Below are 12,618 nucleotides of genomic sequence, written 5' to 3'. Positions count from 1 at the left end.
CAGAAGCCGCAGCGGGGCGGGGCGGGCCGAGCCCCGGCGCCGACCCCACCCAGGCTGCCCCGCAGAGCTAGGCGCCGAAGCCCGCCGCACCCAAGCCAACAAGTTGTGCTGCTGGAGCTTCCACCCCGAGCCTCGCCCCGCTCCCCGCCTCTGCCTTCGGGACCGCACAAGCCCTGCCCCTGCCGCTCCAGGGCAGAGGCCGCGCCCCCTTCCCCGCCGCATTCCAGGGCTGCCCCTCCCCAGGCCTTCGAATTTTGCTTTCCAGCTAGCAGTATCCCGTTGTGTGTCCAGGCATTTAATTAGTCCTGCCAAGAGGGTACATCTCCATTTTGCAGACCACATCCCCGAGGCGGGGAGAGGTAGAACAACACAGCCTGGAGGCTCAAATTTGTGCTCTGACGCTGCCCATTCCCACCTGAAGTGTCGAGGGACGGGCAGCCCCTCCAGGTGTGCTGAAGCGGGGGTCCCACGGCAGGCGCAAGGCCCACACCCCACTTGCTTAAGTACCCCGCAATAACCACAGAAACAAGATGGGGGTCTGGCTTTCTCTTTAGTTCTCATTACACTGGGGCTCTGTCAAAGAGAAGGCACTTAAATGGGAAGGCCACCTGATGCAGGCCAACCATATTCGCCCCCCCACCTGCTCTGGGGTAAGGGGGCACAACGACATCGCCATTTGACATCCCCCTTGGCACTGGTATGTGGGTCCCCTTAACCGTTAGACCCTGGGGAGAGCCCAAGGCCTTGACCTCCGGAATTGCCATGTTAGGAGGAGGGGCTTCAGAAACAAGAGTCGCAAGGCAGGATATCCTGGGAGCTGCCCCCAGCCAGCAGGGGGCTGTAGGGGATGGGTTGGCACAGGGGAGGGGGACAACTTGGTCGGGCTCCCTGGAGATCCAAACCCCACAAAAGGTCCCACCTCCTACAGATCCCGCAAAGGCACCGGTGAAGTCGGGTGGGTGAAGAAGCACTGATGAGCTGGTGTAGAGACCCCCCCACACACACACTTAGCTGGTGTGCCTAGCATAATGCTGGGCACAGAAGGTGCTCAAGAAATGCTTTTTTGAATGAATGAACGGAGCAAAGGGATGTGAGGGACAGAGGACAGGGCCTGGGGCCCCTTGGCCCAGCTTGTTCCATTCAGAAAATAGTTTAAAAAATGTAAAAATCCTTTCCCTCCCTCCCCCCAACGTCTGGGCCCAGGAAAGGGGCAAGGGAGGGGTGTCTCTACCCTGACCCTTCCCTCTCTCCTTCCCCTAAAAATCTATATACACATGTACATATTTATATGGCACCACAAGGGGGGTCTTGCCTATGCCCCCACACTCAGAGCTGGGGGAGCCAAGCCCCAGGGCTGGTTAAGGCAAAAGTCTGAGGTCGTTGCTTGGATGATGCAGGGAGCAGCCCTCAGCTGTTGGCCCTGGAGAAGCTGTACTGTGGGGCCTGAAGGACAGACTCCTGCTGCCTTCCCCAGTGGTAACAGACCTTCTCCCCTCCCTCCAAGGCAGAGGCAGAGGTTGGTAGGGGCCCTCTCAGTCCCAAGAGAGGAAGTGGGGCAGGGGGAGGGGCTGGTTCTCCCCTCCCAGCCTAGAGCTGTGCCCCTGGGAAAGCTGGGCGGGGAAGAGGGGGCTCTATGCAAGGCACTTGATGTTCACCGTTCCCAGACTGGGGGTCCAAGGCAGGAACCCTGCCTCCAGGAAGCAGAACCGGAAGGGGCCAAGGGGCCCGATTTGGCAGCAGAGAAACATGGCAGCATGGACACAGACAGAAAAAGGGAGCAGCAGGCAGGGCCCCTCAGGTCCCCTGAGAATGGGGGAGGAGGTTCGAAGGCACTGACATGGGGCATGGGGCTCACAGTCCTCAGTGCAGCCTGCTGCCCCTGCACCGCCTGGTGAGGCTGGTGGGGGAGATGCCCGCTTCCCCATGGCACTGAGTGTGGCGGTGGCCCGTGGGTTTTCCTAACAAAGGCCTGGGCAGTCTTCCTGGGAGGAGGTGTGGGTGTCATTGGTCAGGGGCAGGTCCTGGCCCCATCACCCTCACTAGCTCCCTGGCCGTGGCTGCCTGAGCACTGAGTACACGTCGTCCACGCGGCTGAGTTGCTCGAAGAAGGGGAGGAGGTCGTGGAGCTCTGTGTCACTCATGTTGTCAAACCACGAGGCCACCGGTACCTGGGGAAGTGGGTGTAGGAAGGTGAGGGGGGCAGGTGGTCCTGAGTGCAGAATTTCCAGGCCAGCCCTATGTAGCTACTACTCAGATCATGCAGTTTCTGAAAACCCCTCACCCATAGTGTTCAAACTTTTTTGACAGCAACCCCCAGAAAAACACATTTATAAACCTAACAATGCAAAAGCTTCACAATTCTTAACCTTATTTGTGCAAAGCACTCGGATACTTTTTTTTTTTTGAGGCAGGGTCTTGCTCTGTTGCCCAGGCTGGAGTTCAGTGGTGCAATCTTGGCTCACCACAGCTTCTGCCTCCAGGGCTCAAGTGATACTCCTACCTCAGCCTTCTGCATAGCTGGGACTCCAGGCATGCATCACCATGCCTGGCTAGTTTTTGTATTTTTTGTAGACATAAGGTTTCATCATGTTGCCGAGGCTGGTCTTGAACTGCTGGGCTCAGCTACCTGCTCACCTCAGCTTCCCAAAGTGCTGGGATTACAGGCATGAGCCACTGCACCCGACGGGATATTTTCTATTTGATTTCATTTTATTAAAATTCCCTATCAGGACCCACTAAATTAATTATGTGAGCCATCAGTAGGTCACAACTGGCAGTTGGAAAAGTTGAAACTTTCCAAACTCGGTTGCCCTTTTGGGGCCCCTGTGCATGGCAGATGCTCTGCTGTGTGTGAGGGGAAAGGACCACATGGCTGCAGGGCAGGTGGATGAGGGCAGTGGGCAGCAGGCACAGGCAACTGAATGCAGGAAGGACTGGGAGGGCACCCACCCCCCAAATGGGAATCCGGGAGGCCAAGGTGGGCTGAATGGACTGACCCCTTCCTGGGCCTCAGCTCCTGTCCCAGTCCCAGTCCAGCCCGCACTCACGGCATTGTCCGGATGGAAGACATAGGAGGCGGGCGAGTTGTCCAGGATGAGCACCCGCCGCAGGTCTCGGCCCAACCGGCTCAGGTCCTTCACATAATTCCCCCGGTGGAAGACGCAGGACTCTCGAAACAGCCGGGCCCGGAAGGCCCCCCATTTGTCCAGCAGGTCAGCTACTGGGTCTGCATACTGGGAGCAAGAGGTGGGTCATCCTGGGGCCTGCAGGTTCATTGGGCTGCATGTGGGAGGTGGGTGGGAGAGTACGGTTGCCCCAGGACCCCTGTGGGGCTCACCTTGGCGAGGCTGGCGGTGAATAGCACACATTCAAAGAGCTCGCCCATTCGCTGCAGGAACTCATCCACGTGAGGCCGCTTCAACACGTAGACCTGGGGGGCGGACCAGTGAGGCGGCTGCGGGCCAGTGGGGCAGTGTGGGGGTGGCCAAGGGCTGGGAGGGCATGGGCCAGGGAGGCAGAGGCGCACAGGAAGGAGGCTGGGCCTGCAGGCTCCACTTGGCCAGCTACCCTGACCACTGCTGGGAAACTGCCACCCCCACTCCAAAAACGATCAAAACTTCTACTCCACTGGCCAGTCCTACCTCATGAGGTCACTAATTCCCAGTCCCTTCCCCTGCCTCAGCCTAGTGTAGGAGTCCAGGGGCAGCCCCCTCACCCCAAGGCTGCAGGGCACCGGTCCCCGAGCCAAGTAATGGAGAACAGGCTGGACAGCACACAACCTATCCTGAATTACTTGAACTGGGTCCCGGGCAGGGTGGGGCGAGGGGGCACAGCATGGGGGAGCCTAGAGGAGGAGCCCACTCGGCAGGCCTGGAGTCAGCACAAGCCCCTGAGGTTCTGTGTGACTTTGGGGCAAGTCTCACGCCCTCTCTGGGTCTCTGACATTCCACATGTATGCAATTCCCATCCGAGGCGCTCCAGATTGGTAGGAAGAACCTAGGGACTGGGAGGCAGATGCCAAGCCCACCACTGCCTCTTCCTGGCCCTCACCTGGTGGACCACCCCATCAATCTCCACAGGGATGATGAAGTCCGCGTTGTTCACTGGCTGTGGGGGGAAAAGAGCTGCTGGAGTTAAGAGGAGGAGCCCCAGGGCATGGGGCCCAGCACACACCTCCCTCCCAGGCCAGGGTAGGGGACCCCTCCAAGACCCAGGCTGAGGACCGTTGAGCAGGGCCCACCTTGAAGGAGCTGTGCACCAGGGTCTCGTCCAGGTCGATGACCACGCAGATCTTGTCTGAGTCCTGGGCCTTGGCCTCAGGGAGCAGGTATTGGACTGGGGTCTGCTATAGGGAGGGCGAGGCTGGCTGGGGTGCCTCTCTCCAGGCCCATCCTTCCTCCCATGTAGGCTTCTCCCCCTAGACCTCTCTAGAGGAACCCCGGGCCCAGGGGACAGATACTTCCCCCTTCCCAGCTTTGCCCCTGCCAGCTCTGGGGCTTGGGTAGGCCTCCTGGTTCTCTGAGACCTCTTTGAAAACCAAGGTAGAAAATAGCTTCCACTTATAAGAGAGAATTCAGTTTCCCCACAGTAGGCAGGGCCTGGCAGGGGAGGTTGCCACCCACCTGCTCTTCACCATGCAGGTCTGCAAGTCCATCCTGAAAAGCTCAGTTAGGAGCCCCTTCCCCTAAAACCCTGAATACTTAGTACAGGTGCTCACGCGGCCCCACCTGGCCCCCACGCACCTTGGGGATGGCGCCATTCTCCTCCACAAGCAGGGGCGCCCCGCTGTGGGCGGGCAGAGCCTCCCCATCATCCCGGCAGACACAGCAGAAGAGTGAGTGGAGGATGCCCCGGCTTCGGGGCTTCTGGGAAGCTGCTGACTTCTGGTCACCTGAAGTAGGGAGGCCCAAGTTGGGGGCTCGGGGCACACTGGCCTGCAGAATCCTGCATGTGTGCCCAGGCATGAACCCCTGAGCTGGGAGGATCTTGCTGTGGCCCCTTCATCAAGGGAGACACACGAAGGCAGATCCTGACTTTCTCTGAAATGCCCCTGTCAAGGCCCCACAATCTGCTCTAAGGCTCCTGCAGGTCCCTGACAAATAGAGACCTATCAGATATTAAGGCGCCCACATAGGGAGTGCGTGGCCTGGAGAAGGGGGTCCTGGGGTGCTCTCTCCCTGCCTCTCACAGCCTCCATGACTGCTAATGATCAGCCCCACTGGGGTGCCTCCTGACCCCACCTTACTTGAGCACCCCTGCCCAGGACAGCCAGGGCCTGGGACCCATGGCAGTCTGCCCCTGCCCTCTCTCCATCCTCTCCACCCCCATTGGTACAAAGTCCTCACTGCGGCTGGGCCCAGAGGCAGGGGTGCAGTCCTGCGGCCTAGGGCCAATGTCCAGTGGCCATCTGTTTGCCCCACCCTGCCCAAACCTCCGACCTGGAGCCCAGGACCGGCGGCCTGATTAACAGACACCCCTCCCACCCCATCCCCCTTCAGCCCCCTGCAACTAGCCTTTCCACCTTGCCCTCAGCTCCAGGGCAGCCAGGCCCAGGCGAGGGTGGGCAGACCTGGGGGCAGCGTCCAGGTCCTGAGATCCACACGGGGAAGAGGACGGGCAGACCCCCACCCCGGCCCAGCCACGCGCGAGGGTGGGGGGGCGCGCAGCAGCTAGGCTTCGCGGGGTAGTGCGTGCCCACTAGGCGCACGACTCTCCCCGCGGGCGCCAGGCAACTCTTGGAAGTGCTGACAGTCCTCTCTGTGTCTCCGAGGGGCTCGGCGCCTCCACGCGTGACGCGAAGTTTGTGGGAACGTGGCTATGTGTTGGCGGGAGATCCCTCCAAGCCTCCCTAGCCCGCTGTCACCTCGGCGCCCCCTCCCAAGACCAAGACCCTACGGAACCGCAGCCAAGGGAGGGGGTGGGGCGGAGTCTCAGCGGGTGGCCCTTAGGCACCCTCTTTAGCTCCCCCATCTCCCAGCTCCATTGGCGCCAATGTGGGGGGGGGGGCGCCCATGCACCACGCAATGCCAGCCAGGAAGCCCCCGAAGGAGTTCCTTCTCTACTCCTGCCTCAGTTTCCTCACCTCGAGCGGACGGGAGCGCCCCAAAGGCGCCAGGCCCCGCCCCGCGTCTCTGAGCCTCCTTTGAGTTCAAACTCTCTCCCCGCTCCCTCTCGGGCTGGGAGCTTCGGGCACGGCTGAGGCGGCCGCCCGGGGCGGCGGCGGCGGCGGCTCCTCTGGGGAAGATCCCGGCCACTCCTCTCCTCCCACGGCGCCCCGACTTCGGCCCCCTCCCCGCAGCCCCGGTACCTTTGCCCCGCAGCGGGCCCCGAGCCTCCTCCTTGCTGATCTGAGTAATGACGGCCGAGCTGTCCATGGGGCCGGGCGCGCTCCGCTCCGGCCGGACTCTGGCCCGGGCGCCCGGCCTCCCCCCCGGCTGGGGCCGGAATCGGGGCGCGGGGGGGAGGGGAGGGGTGGGAGGGAGGGATCCCCGCGAGCTTCGGAGGGGAGGGGAGCCAGGTTCTAGGGGGGAGGGGGAGGGAGGGGGCGCGGAGGAAACTTTGTTACAACATGGAGTTTCCTCCCCGCGAGGCGGATGCAAACATGGAACCCAGGCGCCGTTTCAAGGCTCCCCCTTAAAAGGGCAACGGCTTCGGCGTGACCTGGACTCGGCTGCAGCTTTCGCCACTTCTGGGACCGACGCGGCTAGGCGGACTGGGAGGCGGGCCGGGCCGGGTTCCTGCCGCGCTCCAGGGGGCGTCGCCTCCCTTCCTGCCGCCCGCCGGCGGGGCTGAGCCTCTGCGGCTGCGTGGCAGGCTCGGCACCCGGCTCACCGTTCCAGGCCGCCGAGCGCCCTGGGCCAAGGCCCGCCCGCACGGAGCGCCCACGCCCGGGAGTGCACGAGTGCGGCGCGGCTCCACCTCTGCGTTTTCTGAGGACCAGGGACTAGAGGCTTCTTGGTTACCTCGTTGAGGACTTGGGGATAGCGCTACCTCATCTGTAAAATGGGTCTTCTCTCCTGTCTGGTGGTCGCAAAGGTCACTTCGCAAGGGCGTCATGAGCCAGCGAAGGCGCTGCTGGCTTGAAACAGCTGAGCAAACCTCAGAATCACGGTCTTGAATAGGACGGTCACCGCCCCCCGCAGCCCCTGGGCAAGGTGCCCCTGGTCTGTAGGGCGTGAAATTTCAATTCCCTGCCCTGGGAAGTCCCTTGCCGACCTCTCCCCACGGCCCCACCCGGGGCCCCGCACGTCCACCCGCCGCGCACAGGCCACCACGCATTCCCGCCTGGAGAAGTTTTCATATGCGCTGTTCTCTCCGCGTAGCCAAATTCCACCGACCTCGAGGAAATGCCACCTTCTCCAGGGGCCTTCCCAGGTCCCCTCCCCTGCCCGCGTTCGCCGGCCGCCCTGTGATTACTGGGGGTGCGGTGGGGGTCACTGGACTCGCTGCCGATCCCAGGAGCCCAGCACGGCGCCGCACGCGGTGGGCCCAAAGCCCGACCGTGGGGACCTCAAACCAGAGGCCCTCAAGGCTCGTTCCACCCGGCCCATGGCGCAGTGCTAGGCACTTGGGAACGAAGGTCCCTGCCTTCTCGCGGGAAGCCCCTCCGTGGTGCGCGCCGTGGGTCTGCGGGTTGGTCTTTTCACTCGTCATTACTATTCTGTAAGTTCACCATTTAAAAACTAATAACGCCAAGCCCGACAAATACGCCTCGGCACTTCCTCCCCTCCCCGCTCTCCCGCGGGCCTCCGTGGCGGGGCGGGGCGGGCGCGTCCTGTCCCGTTCGGCCTCCGGGTGCGACGCGGCGCACGTCCGCCAGGCCCTGCCGAGGGGGAGCCGGGGAGGGGAGGCCCCGCGTGGGGGCCGGGAGGGGAAGGGAGGGGAGCGGCGCCTGCCATTAGGCGCGGCGGCTTCGTGCCCTGAGGCTGGGAGCAGGGGCGGGAGGGGACTGTCGGGGACTGATACCCCGGCCCCCGGGCTGGTTCCCTCGGCCCTCCTCCTGCTTCTGGGTAGCCCACGGGGCGGCCACCATTGCGCTTCACCGTGATCGCCACGCGCTGCTGGCGCTCTCCCAGGCCTGCTCTGGCTGCGCCCCCTAACCTCATTTACCCCTTAGAACGGCCTCCTTATCCCATTTCACAGATGAGGAAACTGAGCTTCAAGAAAGGAAGCGACGTTCCCCGGGTCTACCGGCGAGGGCAAAGGCGGGATTCCAGCCTGGGAGCGGGACATCTGTCTCCCCTGCGGTCCGGCCCCCTGGGTGGGGCCTCAGCTTTATCTCCGGATGCGGGGCCCTCATGACCCCAAAAGGAAGCGTGTGGCGAGGGACCGAGTGGAGTCGTGGCCTCGCCCTTGGCCTGAGTTGGGTGGCGCGCCTTCCTCTCCTTCTGTGAAGGGGGCTGGAACCTGGCCGGCTGTCCCCCCACCCACCATTCCCAGACGGGCCATCCTGAGCTCACGGGATTCCTCAGGAATGCCCCACCTCCTCCACCCCAACCTATCGCCACTTCAAGTCTTTGCCTGTGCCGGTCTTTTCCCAGGGAGACCTAACTCCTCCTCCCATGCTCCCATGGCAGCAGAGGCAGCCGCGCCTTCTGCCTGGAGCCCCGGACTTCTCTCCCCACGCCTCGGGGCAGGTAGTTATGGAGTGACTCGAGAGGCCAGGATTGCGTGGGGGGAGGGGGTCCTTCGGGTGTCCTCCCTCGGGGGGTTGTCTACACCCAGCTGCTCTCTATCTCTACAGGTGGAGCTCGCTTTATGCGCTCTAATTTTTGTCTGTTTTATCGATTCGCACCCCAGGAAAAATAAAATCATGGAGGCCACAAATCAGAAACGGGGAGGGGCAGGAACGGGATTCAGCAAGATGCTGTCTGACACCTGTGGATTTGGAAGCGTCCCTCCCAACCCAGCCCCTCAGCTTCCCCATCTGCCAAACGGGGCTGGTAAAAGCCCATCCCAGGGGGATGGGGGGAGCGGTGCAGAAAGTCGGGGTGCGCTCAGCAGGCTCCTGGGGAGTGCCGAATGCGACCACGCCCTCCCTGAGAGGCCTAAAGGGAGCTTCCAGAAGAGCAACTCTGCACCCCTCTTCCTGGAGGGTCGATTTGAGCCCGGGCTGGAAGAACCAGAGCTACAATGGGTGGAATGGGGGCAGCTCTAAGTAGACGCCTTCCAGTCTCCAAACGACTGACCTTGGCGCGACCTCATCACTAGCCCTTTGCCCAGGCCCTGGGTAGCCCCTTAGCCGACCCTCCGTGTCTTCTTGACCAACCTGCCCATTCCTCTGCCGTCCCCCCATTCCTGCCCCACAAGATCTAAGACGTCCCCAGAAGGCTTCATGTCTTGGCAGATGTGCACAGACGTGTCCCCATGCTCCTAGCACTCTCATTCCTCCTGGACTGTCCTGTCAGCACTCCCCCCTACCCCTGACCCCCCTTCAGCAAGATTCAGTCCCCTTCCCAGGCCGGCCTCGGGCAGCGGCCTTCACCGCATCCTGCCCCAGAGACTTGTTTGCACAGCTGTCTCCCGCCACTGGAGTGTGGAGCCCTTGAGAGCTGACATCTTTAATTCGGAACTTTGCCTCCCTCCCCCACTTGTAACACAGGGCCTGGCACAGGACTGGCACTCAATGCCAAGTGAATTCACGAGAGGGGTGTGTAGGGGGTACAACTGGGGCACTTCCAGGAGGCTAAAGGATCTGGGAAATGCCTTTCTTCGCTACACGCCCCCCCATCTATCTTTTTCAGCTGGCATGGACTCATCTCCAGTGCCAACCCTAGAGGAGGCGGGCGGCCCTCTTGTCCAGGTACCCTCTGCAGCACTTGCCCAGGTCGCACAAGCCCGGTCCCATCCCTTTTCTCTTTGAGGGACCCACTCGCATCGTTGCCCTTTTAAGAAAGAGGAAATTCTTCTCATAAACAAGCGTCCGGACCTGAGCGCGGAGCCAGGCCGCCCGCCCTGCTGGGTCCCGGGAAATCGGGGGTTCTTTCAGGTGCAACACCCGGCCCAGGTTCAACTCTGGGGAAAGGCCCGTTAGTGTCTCCTCGCTGCGGCTCTCCGCAGGTCCTGGGCTGGGGTCCGAGGGACCCGAGGAGGCTGGAAGAGGGACTTGGGGGAGCCTAGAAACAGCCTAGGGAGCGTCTGTAAAGTGCAGCCCCTGAATGGGGCGAAGGGGTGCTCAGTTGCTCCCTAAGGCAGAGGGGACTCCCCGCCCACACAGCTTCCCCCGACCCACTCTCCCCAGAGGATTCTGGGGCCCCAGGGCGCGAGCCCCGAGCGCCAGCCTCCCCCCGTCGTTCCGCCTGGCGGGGAGGGGGCGGGAGGGCCGGCGTCGGGACTGTCTCTGCCCCTAGGGGGAGCAGTCAGCGGAGAGGGAGCGCTAACGGCGCGGCGTGGGAGTCGCGGCCGCCGGGTCCCTTGAGGAAACAGCAAATAGCTTGGCCCTCAGAGGCACGGGCTCTTGGGTTCCTTATGACCTGGTGCCTGACGGAGAAAGAAGCGCGCCTCCGTTTTACTGTCTGGAAAATGGGTTGCAGGCGGAACAGAAAGGCTGCGGCGAATAGGAACCAGACCCTGGCGTAGGGGTCTTCTAGATGTTTTAGAGACTCCGTGCCTTCCCGCTTCCCATTCCCTGCTCCTTTGGACGAGAAGGGAACTAGTATTTATGTAACTTTAATCAGGCCGGGTGCAGTGGCTCACGCCTCTAATTCCCAGCACTTTGGGAGGCGGAGGTGGGGGCAGGATCACTTGAATCCGGCAGTTCGAGACCAGTCTGGCCAGCATGGCAAACCCCGTCTCTACTAAAAATACAAAAATTAGCTGGGCGTGGTGGTGCGCGCCACTCCCGGGGCTGAGGCACGAGAATCAGTTGAACCCAGAAGGCGGAGGTTGCAATGAGTCAAGATTGCGCCACTGCACTCCAGCCTGGGACACGGAGGGAGACCCTTTCCCTGTCTCAAATAAATAAATAAACAAACAAACAAACATTCATCAGACACTATTTCAAGCTCCAGTTTGGAGCCTGTGTCTCGCCCAAGTCCCCAAGTCCTTACCCCACCCGTCCTTGGGCTGGCAGGTCACGCCTGAAGGTGCTCAGTAAATACCTTTTGAAATGTTTTTTGTTTGTTTTGTTTGTTTTTGTCCCCAGTGCCAGGCACTGTGTTAAAGTGCTCAACCTCCATAGCAAGGGTGGTGGTGTCTCCATTTTACAGATGAGGACACTGAGACCCAGAGGTTAATCACATGGCTGTGCTAGGAAATAGCAGATCCCTAAAGCCCCTAAAGCCCTAAAGGCAGGTCTCAGGAACTGTCCTACTCCATCCTGCTCCCTGCATGCGCCCCCTCCACATCCAGCAGGCCAGTCACGCCACGCATGCCACTCCCAGCCAGGCCCCGGGTGTGGGCCTAGCCAGAGGTCTCCCCTTTCTGGTCCTCTTCAAGGAGCCCATACAGGAAGTGGTGGTGGGAGCTGTGGGCCAGAAAGGTGGCTCCGTGGGCAAGGCAACAGGTCCAGACCTGGCGGAGGGGCGACCATGAGTTGGGGAGAGGCCAAGACCTCTGGGGAAGGCCCAATGTGTCCCCACAGACCCTCCCCATTGGTTGCCTCCCGTCCTCGCCTCACCCATTCCCAAGGCATCCCCTGGCCCTACTGTACCAGGTAGGTGCTGAGACCCAGGTAGGCTGCGGCCAGCAGGGCTGCAAGGCCGAAGTAGGCAGGGTGGGGCAGGCTGGGCAGGTAGCTGACCACGAAGTAGAGGTTGATGGCGCAGACTAGCACCATGATGGAGGAGGTGACGACCTTGCTCAGCCTGGGGGACACGAGAGAGGCTCAGGACTGGCTGGCTGCAGCTGGACCACCTGCATCTACTTCTCTTCCTCTCCCAGTGCCCACACTGGGGGTGGGGGTGGATACACAAAGGCCGCTTCTCTGGGCTGTGGGACCTGGAGCAGATAGACCACCTCCCCACCTCCTGCCTCCTGGGCCCTCCAGGCTACACACTGGAGGGATTTGGCAAGAGCTGAGTCTGAGGTGAGAGTGAGGAGCTCAGGCTCTAGAAACAGGCCTCCACCCTGGATTCCAATCTTGGTTCCCCAACTTGCTAGCTGTGTGACCCTGGGCAAGTTCCTTAGCCTCTCTGAGCCTCTGTGGCTTCACTGGCTTAATGGGGAGAATTGTAGCTTGTACCTCTGGGTGGCTGTGAGGATGAAATGCGGTGATGCAATCCAGCACTTGGGAAGGGGGGTACTCACCGGCCATTGGCAAACTCCTGCATGAGGGCGGGCATGCTGGTGAACGTGAGGATGGGCAGCACGGCGAATGGGAGCTGGGGAGAGCAGCAGGAGCCTAGGCTGAGGAATCCTGCCTCAGAATATGGCAAGGGTGGGGACAAGATGGGCGTGGCTTGTCACCCTCTGGGTGGGTGTAAGCTCAACTGCCCTAACCACAGTGAGCCTACTTCCCCGTCTCCTGCCTTCTCAGGTTGTGGGCTCCCAGGCAGGAGAAAGTGTTTGGGATAACGAGCCTGGGCAACATACATGAGCTTTGCTCTCTACTAAAAAAAAAAAAAAAAAAAAAGGCCAGGGGCGGGGGCTCATGCCTGTAATCCCAGCACTTTGGGAGGC

General features: G+C 61.6%; 2 protein-coding genes across 9 annotated transcripts in view; both read right to left on the bottom strand.

Annotated features, from left to right (window-relative positions):
• Positions 1-533: 533 nt before the first annotated feature.
• CTDSP1 (CTD small phosphatase 1) lies at positions 534-8,104 on the bottom strand. Of its 7 annotated transcripts, XM_025403920.1 has the most exons (8): positions 6,950-7,393; positions 6,083-6,219; positions 4,743-4,891; positions 4,241-4,342; positions 4,051-4,107; positions 3,338-3,430; positions 3,048-3,233; positions 534-2,168 (listed from the first exon to the last, which is right to left on the bottom strand). In XM_025403920.1, exons 1-8 carry the CDS (start codon positions 7,054-7,056, stop codon positions 2,040-2,042), a joined length of 960 nt encoding a protein of 319 aa, XP_025259705.1. In that variant the 5' UTR covers positions 7,057-7,393; the 3' UTR covers positions 534-2,039. The 7 variants fall into 7 exon arrangements, with proteins under 7 accessions (XP_025259705.1, XP_025259712.1, XP_025259709.1 ...); XM_025403927.1 differs by lacking the exons at positions 6,083-6,219; positions 6,950-7,393 and adding an exon at positions 7,966-8,104; XM_025403924.1 differs by lacking the exon at positions 6,083-6,219 and having other exon boundaries at positions 3,338-3,454; positions 6,308-6,972.
• A 1,438-nt stretch (positions 8,105-9,542) lies between these two features.
• Positions 9,543-12,618, bottom strand: part of SLC11A1 (solute carrier family 11 member 1) — a 16,743-nt gene continuing 13,667 nt past the window's right edge. For both annotated transcript variants that reach the window (XM_025405380.1, XM_025405381.1), the window contains exons 13-15: positions 12,247-12,320; positions 11,651-11,804; positions 9,543-11,511 (exon numbers count right to left, since the gene is read on the bottom strand). In XM_025405380.1, coding sequence (XP_025261165.1) covers positions 11,401-11,511; positions 11,651-11,804; positions 12,247-12,320 — 339 coding nt within the window. In that variant the 3' untranslated portion in view covers positions 9,543-11,400. The remainder of the gene's footprint in view (positions 11,512-11,650; positions 11,805-12,246; positions 12,321-12,618) is intronic.

Source organism: Theropithecus gelada, chromosome 12, assembly GCF_003255815.1.
Source record: "Theropithecus gelada isolate Dixy chromosome 12, Tgel_1.0, whole genome shotgun sequence".
Taxonomy (NCBI): domain Eukaryota; kingdom Metazoa; phylum Chordata; class Mammalia; order Primates; family Cercopithecidae; genus Theropithecus; species Theropithecus gelada.
This window is presented reverse-complemented; position numbering and strand designations above follow the sequence as displayed.